Below are 8521 nucleotides of genomic sequence, written 5' to 3' on the forward strand. Positions count from 1 at the left end.
AATCTTCTTCTTCAAGACATGCTTGCAATAAGCTCAACTCTCACATGACCTATCTTTGGATAATTCCTTAATAACACCTTGGTCACCACATAAACTCCTTGAAACCAACACATGGACTTCAAGAAATGCCTATGGACAAATCCTTCAAATATAACTCAAGGCAACCATTAGTCCATAGAGATTGTCATCAATTACCAAAACCAAACATGGAGGCACCGCATGTTCTTTCACCTAACCCGGCCGCCAAAACCACATCGACTCCGGTGCCTGCTACGCCGACGGCACCACAACCGGCGAGGCCGCACACTCCAGCCCGGCAGTCACCACCCCGGGCTCATCTTCATCAACACCAGCTCACGCAGAGCACAACCCGACGAAGTTCGCTTCTCCGCTCACTCACGACGAGGAGCGGATCGACGCGTATTATGGCGGCGAACCGCTGCGGTATCGTACGATGGAAGATCTACTCGGCGACCAGCCGGTGCCGAGACTGGTGCCACGTGACCTGGAGGCGCAGCTACAACTCGCGTGTGAAGACGGCGAACCACGGTCTTTTGCAGAGGCCGAGAGAGACGCGGCATGGCGCGCCGCGATGCAGTTGGAGATGGATGCGGTCGAACAAAACCGCACCTGGGAGCTCGCTGACCTCCCTCGTGGTCACCGCGCAATCACCCTTAAGTGGGTGTTCAAGCTGAAGAGGGATGGAGCCGGCGCCATCATCAAGCACAAGGATCGCTTGGTGGCCTGAGGCTTCTTGCAGCAGGAAGGAGTCGACTTCGACGACGCCTTCGCTCCCGTGGCACGGATGGAGTCCGTGCGACTTCTCGCGCTGGCTGCCCAGGAGGGCTGGCATGTCCATCATATGGATGTCAAGTCGGCATTCCTCAACGGCGACTTGAAGGAGGAAGTCTACGTGCATCAGCCACCGGGATTTGCGATCCCTGGCCAGGAGGGCAAGGTACTCCGCCTGCGCAAGGCTCTCTATGGCCTACGGCAGGCACCTAGGGCGTGGAACGCCAAGCTGGACTCCACGCTAAAGAAGATGGGATTCGAGCAAAGCCCGCATGAGGCGGCCGTCTACCGACGGGGCAGTGGAGGAAACGCCCTGCTGGTGGGCGTCTATGTTGACGACTTGGTGATTACCGACACCAAAGATGCAGAGGTGGCAGCGTTCAAGGAAGACATGAAGGCCACCTTCCAGATGAGTGATCTGGGGCTCCTCTCCTTCTATCTTGGGATTGAGGTGCACCAGGATCACTCCGGGATCGCGCTTCGACAGTCCGCCTACGCCAAGCGCATCGTTGAGCTAGCTGGGCTCACCGACTGTCACCCAGCTCTCACTCCGATGGAGGAGAGGCTGAAACTGAGCCGTGACAGCAAGGCGGAGGAAGTGGATGCTACGCAGTACCGACGCCTTGTGGGGAGCCTTCGCTACCTCGCCCACACACGGCCGAACTTGGCATTCTCCGTCGGCTATGTCAGTCGGTTCATGGAGCGACCGACGACGAAGCACCAGCAGGCAGTGAAGAGGATCGTCCGCTACGTAGCAGGGACCCTCGACCACGGCCTCCACTACCCTAGGTGTCCGGGGGCGGCACACTTCGTCGGATACAGCGACAGCGACCACGCCGGCGACATCGACACCAGCAAGAGCACGAGCGGGATCCTCTTCTTCCTCGGCAAGTGTCTCGTGAGCTGGCAATCAGTCAAGCAGCAGGTGGTGGCCCTGTCCAGCTGTGAGGCTGAGTACATAGCGGCCTCCACCGCCTGCACTCAGGCGCTCTGGCTCGCTCGACTGCTTGGTGATCTCCTCGTCCGAGACACCAGAACGGTGCAGCTCCTGGTGGACAGCAAGTCCGCCCTGGCCCTGGCAAAGAACCCCGTTTTCCACAAACGGAGCAAGCACATCCGACTGAGGTACCACTTCATCCGCAGCTGTGTGGAAGAAGGGAGCATCGAGGCGAGCTACATCAACACCACGGACCAGCTCGCAGACCTGCTCACCAAGCCTCTTGGGAGGATCAAGTTCCTCGAACTCTGCTCCAGGATCGGGATGATTCAACCCTCCCACAAAACGACGTGGGGAGAATGATGGATAAGTCTATGTACTAAGGTCTTTGTGGGGCTGCAGCACATGGTCCTTTGGCTGCAGCACATGGTCCTTGTGGCAGTTAGGATAGAATCCCTGACCATCAAGGACTGGCAGTTAGGATAGCATCTTAGACTAGCATCTTAGCATATGCTTGGCTGGCTAGCAGCCTATAAGTATGAGAAATAAACCAACGAAAATTGCCCCAACTCTCCTAGTGTCATCCACAACTATGAAATGCTCAGGCTGAAAGGTCTAACACTTCTCAACCAGTAGAATATGGTTCTGCTGACAGTATCACCAAGAACTGCAGAAATTAGTGTCTCCATCGTAAACTGCAAGCAAACAGGAACCCATCCCAGCCTCTCACCATAACTTGAAGGAGTTAGCAAGTTGCTGACTCCATGACTTTGAATGGTCAGCTAAAGCTTCAGAAAGCAATTATGCTGTAGCTTCCAGAAAATAGGCCTTCTTATTGACCCATTCAACAAAGGCGATGTTGCTCTGACAGAAGAAGAAAAGTACCTGTTATTGATTTAGAGGTTAACATGGTGGAAACTTGACGCTGCATGTTTGCACCATTTGAATCAATAGCCAGATCATGTTTTTTTCTTCCTCCGTCATTTCTAATACCTGCACAATCAAGAAGCGGTTGTTCCTTCTCAGCGTGTTCTTTCAATTGTTATCCAGCACAAGCACTGAGCAGTGCGGCCGTTCACTGGAAACAAGGTACCAGCAAAATATATCAGCTTGGCCCAAAAGTGAAAATAAAGTCCGCAGAAATATCAACTAGATTTTATTCCAAGGCTTTGGTTACTGAGATGAAGAGTATACAGGTGATTACAGACACATCTCTACATGATGACCGATCAGTCTAGAACCAGATCACATAAATGAAACACCAACATTTATAACAGCAAGCAAGGAAGTCTAATACATACCAATCTGGTAGGTCAAACATAATAGATCGAGTATACAAGAAGTCAAGAACAGAACTACGGTGTGGTGTTCTTGTGCTGCACAAACTCGCAAGCATATATGTAGTTATAGTATGGTGGTATGAGAGACCTCCAGCACAAGACCTCAAATTTACCCCGCGGCACAGTGCTCCATCTCCTGAATAGAACATCTGCCACTATTATCCTCGGAACTTCGCCCTGAGCAGCAGGCCCATTTTGGTAACTATGATGTACAAGAAATAGCTTAAGATCCTCAGAAACTCGCTGTGTTTCAGAAATGCGCAAAGCATACTGAGACTTACCACATCATAATATTCACCGAGCGATAATGCATTCTTCTGCATGTACTTCCTATTGGTTCTGAGAACCCTGCACCAGAACCAGGCACTGAGATTTTCCCTCAGTAAGGTAGCAACAAGATATACGGAGCTGAAAGATCCATCCATCTCGAGGGCCAGCTCCATGGCTATGGAGGTTAACCTTGGGTGCTCCTCCGGGTCAGTGCTTCCAAACACGAGCATCTTGAAGAAATACCGGTAAGCTTCTTTAGACAAACAATTTCGCTTGATGGCTTCGGTTGTTCCAAAACTGCCTAGCTAGATGGTACTCTGAGCTCGATGGAGTTAGGAAGTTGCTGACTTGGTGACTTTTAACAGTCAGTAGCAAGCTTCAGAAAGCAATTGTGCAAAATATTCAGAGAATAGGCATCTGACCCAGCCAACGAAGGTGACACTGTTATGACAGAAGAAAAGTAATGTTTCTGATTAAATAAAGGTCAGTGTGGTGGAAACTTGAAGCTGCAAGTTTCCCCTGTTGGGATCAACAGTGAAATCACTTTTTTCTTCTGTTCTTTTCAAAACCTGCACAATGGCAGTGGTTGTGTTCGTTCAGTCTGTTCTTTCAGCTGTTGTTTCATCTTGTTAGCTCCAGCTATCTGTGTTGCTTTTCACTTGTGGTACTGATCTTTGTAGCAAGGCATGCAGGTTGCCTAACCTGAACTCCGCAGACTCGTGTGCGTGATGTCTTCTTTGACAAGACACCGTTAACCAGCATCATGGCTGAAAAGTGCCAAACTTCACGGCAGGATCTGCAGAGGTTGCACCAGCTGCTTCTGAGGATCTGTGCCGATGTTGAGGACGCCCAGGTTACTTGTCCTTCGTCGCCCTCTCTGAGTGGTGCCGTCGTTCGTGTAACCGAATCAGGCTTCTCGAGTGGTTGGAAACAACGCTAGATGTTAGTACTAGCAAGATATGTCAACCTTATACAGTAAGTGAAAAGAGAGTCAGAAGAAATATCAGCTACTTAGTCATGGGCTTGTTTATTCAGATGAAGAGTACACAAGTTATTACGGGATATTCCCTTTTGCTCCTACGTGCACAATCAGTATTTAAGGAGCCCTATGTACTGGGTATCAGTTACAATACTCCATAAAGGATCGAGTGAAGACTCAAGAACCAGATCAACTTTTAGACCAGCAAGCAGTCTCATCTACCAATCTGGTGAGCCTTGGTTTGTAGACAAGAAGATAACCCACCAGTAACTCGAAGCAATGTCACCACGGTGCCAAAGAGTGCTTCCCTTATTCGTCTATGCTGTGGTACTTCTCGTGCCGGACAAACTCGCAGACAGTTGTGTAGCTGTAGTACGGTGGTATGAGAGACCTCCAGGACAATACCTCAAATTTTCCCCGTGGTATAGCGCTCCAGGTGCCGGATAGAAGATCCATCACTTTTATCCTCGGAATCCCACTGTGAGAAGCAGGCCCATTTTGGTAGTCACTACATCGCAGAAGGAAGTTAACATACTCAGAACCTCGCCACCGTTTGGCCAAGCTGCAAATATAACGAGGCTGATCTTCCTCAGCAGGATATTCACCTAATAACAAGATATTCTTCTGCCTGTGCTCCCTAAGATGTCTGAGAACCCTGCACCAGAACCGAGCGCTAAAATTTTCTCTCAGTAAGGCAGCAACAACATATGCGTATATGAAAGATTCACGCATCTCTAGGGCTATCTCCATGGCTATGGATGTTAGCTTTGGTTGCTCCTCCGGATCCGTGCTACCAAACACGAGCATCCTGAAGAAATACCAGTAAGCTTCTTTAGACAAATAATTTAGCCTGACGGCTTCCGTTGTTCCAAGACTGGCCACCTTCTCTGATCGGCTAGTGATTATGATCTTGCTCCCATGTGGCATGCATCGTTCAGAAGAGTGCAGCAGCTTCTTCCATACTCCTTTGTCCACGTCCCCTAAGAGCTCAATGACTACCAACGACTTCTCTTCATCCAAGGAAATATTTTGATGCTTGATCACGCAATGATCTCTAAAAGTTGTCATCGTTTCATCTTGAAGGTTGTTTCCAGTGTAGAGCAAGATCAAGGAGAAGTGATTCCGTACACGCTCATCGTTGCAAACATGGTCCACAAGAGTGCTCTTTCCAACACGTGCAGGACCGACAATTGTAAGAACACCCACATTTCCATTCCCTGGAGGCTCAGCTTGTAGCAAAACGCTAATGGATTGTTCCCTCTCCATTTGGCGGCCAAACATATACTTGTCCACAAATAAATATGCGCCATAGGGTTGGCGGTACATGCGAGGGTAGCTCATCAGAAACATAGCAAACTCTTTCATATCAGCAACCATGTTTTCTAGGCCAATAACAACCTGTTTCAACTTCTGACTGCTTTCTCTACCAATTACCGTGCTCTCAATCTGAGTGTTGCTAGAAAGAAGGCGAAAACGCTTAGCTGGATTGAAATCGGATTGAGCAAACAAGAAGCGACTCGCCTCCTCATCATTGGTCTTCCTCTCTCTGCACCTGAAGGCATCGAGAAGGTAGTACCCTCTGAACATTTGCTGTCTCATCGTGCTAGCCTGATCTATCATCCCTCAGTTTGTGACACACCGCCCCTCAGCCTCCTCGACAACAGCACTTATCCTCAGAAGCAGCTGGCGCAGCCTCTGCAGATCCTCCTCAGCAGTTGTCTGCTCACGGCGCTTCTTGATCACGAAGGATATAGCTCTGCCGACAAGATCACCAAGAACCGCAGAAATGACTGCCTCCATTGTGAAGTGAGAATGAACAGGAACCCCTCCCAGCACGTCACTGTATGTATGGTGCTCTTAGCTCGAAAGACTTTCGAATTTGTTGACTCGATGACTTGGAACAGTCAGGCGGAAGCTTCAGAAGGCAATTGTGCTATAAATTTCAGAAAATAAGTGTTTTTGTCTCCTAGTCTTCATTGACCCATTCAACGAAGGCGACATTGTTTTGACAGAAGAAAAGTATTTTTTTTATTCAGTAGATATCAAAATGGTGGATATATATATACAGCATGTGGGAGCTCAGTGATTGTGAAATCACACAGCCATATGTCCTACAACTACAAAGAGATGAATAAATAAATAAACATACAGAATAAATGAGCATGAACTTCAACCAGATTCATAATGCTAGAACAAGATACTTTTTACTTAAATTTTTGGGGAAATGCTTTCATAAACTTTGTCAAGTGACACTGGCAAATTATAAAGGTTCAGAAAAACAGATACTAGACCGGCATTTATCACCCCGTTCCAGAACTTAAGAATGGATTATTACCTAAGAGCTCTAATACAGTTCATTTGATTTGATGTAGAGAAAAATGACGAAAGTGGGATCTGAAAACATGTCTGGAATTTAGTATGTGGCATCATCATCGGTTCACACACTATAATCATGTGATCTAATATGCCCTTGAAGCTTGATCAATCCATGACCTATGTTCTCAGAAAAGCATGATTAATCCGGAAAACGATTAAAGTACAACCAAATCCACCATGGATTACAAAATCATTCATTCATCAATCATCTGCTATCAGTATCCGAGCATGGTTGCTCAGCTGAAGAAACAATTGGTCATACACACTAGACTACAGTTGATGTTCATCCACAAGCCAACAATACCAAAACAAAATCACTATGTATTTGGTAGCACAACACGGTTACTGATACAGAGGATGAGTAATAGACCTTGGACAATGGCTCTCTCAGATGGTGTAGTCGGACCACTGCCTTATGAAGGAGGTGTGATCCATGGACTCTCCGGGCATGTCCTCGTCCTTGTCGGAATCGCCCTTCCTCCCTCCAATCAGCCTGGCAGGGTTGCCCACCGCCGTGCTCCTCGCCGGCACATCTATCAGCACCACGGAGCCAGCCCCAATCTTGGCCCCGGCTCCAATCATGACGTTGCCGAGGATGGTAGCGCCGGCGCCTATGAGCACACCGTCCCCAATCTTGGGGTGGCGGTCGCCGACCGCCTTGCCGGTCCCGCCCAGGGTGACGTGGTGGAGGATGGAGACGTTGTCGCCGACGACGGCGGTCTCGCCGATGACGACGCCGGTGGCGTGGTCGAGGAGGATGGCCTTGCCGACGACGGCGGCGGGGTGGATGTCGACGGCGAAGACATCGGCGACGCGGGACTGGAGGGCGAGCGCGAGGGGGCGGCGGTTCTGCGCCCAGAGCACGTGCGCGACGCGGTGCGCCTGGATGGCGAGGAAGCCCTTGTAGTTGAGGAGGCAGTGGGAGAATCCGACGCAGGCGGGGTCGCGGGCGCGCGCGGCGAGGAGGTCGGCGACGACGGCGGCGCGGAGGGAGGGGTGCGCGGTGAGGGAGGCGAGGAAGAGGTCGTAGAGGAGCGTGGAGAGGAGGGTGGAGGAGCAGAGCTTGTTGGCGAGGTGGAAGGAGAGGGAGCGGGGCAGGGAGGGGTGGGAGAGCACCGTGGCGTAGAGGAAGGAGGCGAGCGCCGGCTCGGCGTCCGCGTCGCGCCGGGCCTCCGCCTTGATCTGCGTCCACACCCAGGACTCGTCGTCCTCCGACTCCGGCGGCGGGTAGGCCGGCACCACCTCGGACGGGAGCGCGGGCGTGGGGGGCGGCGGGTGCGGGTGCTGGGGGCCGCCGTCGGGCTCGCGCGCCTGCGGCTGCTGGCCCGCCGGCATCGCCGCCGGCCGGAGCTGCGAGGGATGGATGGATGGATTGCTGGTGGGCGAGTGGGTGGGTGAGGGTTGCGGGCCGCCTGCGGATCAGATTGCGGGGGCAGAAAAGGCCGAGGCCCAACGGAGCGCACGAGACGGGCGAGTGGGGCCCCGAAAAAATAGGAACGGGTCTGGTCAGGTGGAGTAGAATAGAACCTTTGGCGACGAGGAGATGGGATTCGGAGTGCAGCCGTCGGAGACTTTTTCTGGTTCCATTTGCCTCCAGCCGCCGTGCTGTCAGCGTGATTTGTACGATCTTCTCCGGCGACGTTTTCACAAAGGATGCGATGAGAATAAGCCTCTCTTTGATTCTTTGATTCTTTGATTCGTAGGATTCTTAAAAACACAGGATAGGAAAAATAACGGATTGGAGTGGCATGCCCATTAGCTTCAAAAAAAAAAGAGTGGCATGCCCATTTAAATCTCATAGGATTAACAAAGTGTTTGATGTCAAAA

At 50.8% G+C, this 8521-nt stretch overlaps 2 protein-coding genes across 2 annotated transcripts; both read right to left on the reverse strand.

Annotated features, from left to right (window-relative positions):
* Nucleotides 1–2330: 2330 nt before the first annotated feature.
* LOC109787528 (putative disease resistance protein RGA3) lies at nt 2331–6715 on the reverse strand. The gene has a single exon (XM_073500751.1). It carries the CDS (start codon nt 5936–5938, stop codon nt 4628–4630), a length of 1311 nt encoding a protein of 436 aa, XP_073356852.1. The 5' UTR covers nt 5939–6715; the 3' UTR covers nt 2331–4627.
* Nucleotides 6716–6816: 101 nt separating this feature from the next.
* Nucleotides 6817–8186, reverse strand: LOC109787543 (probable serine acetyltransferase 5). The gene has a single exon (XM_020346087.4). It carries the CDS (start codon nt 8027–8029, stop codon nt 7082–7084), a length of 948 nt encoding a protein of 315 aa, XP_020201676.1. The 5' UTR covers nt 8030–8186; the 3' UTR covers nt 6817–7081.
* Between the last annotated feature and the right edge of the window lie 335 nt (nt 8187–8521).

The sequence above is a fragment of the Aegilops tauschii genome, chromosome 1, assembly GCF_002575655.3.
Source record: "Aegilops tauschii subsp. strangulata cultivar AL8/78 chromosome 1, Aet v6.0, whole genome shotgun sequence".
Taxonomy (NCBI): domain Eukaryota; kingdom Viridiplantae; phylum Streptophyta; class Magnoliopsida; order Poales; family Poaceae; genus Aegilops; species Aegilops tauschii.

Bases quoted from the DNA above. Each gene is read 5' to 3' on its own strand.
- LOC109787528 (XM_073500751.1), bottom strand. From the start codon at position 5,938: ATGATAGATCAGGCTAGCACGATGAGACAGCAAATGTTCAGAGGGTAC.
- LOC109787543 (XM_020346087.4), bottom strand. From the start codon at position 8,029: ATGCCGGCGGGCCAGCAGCCGCAGGCGCGCGAGCCCGACGGCGGCCCC.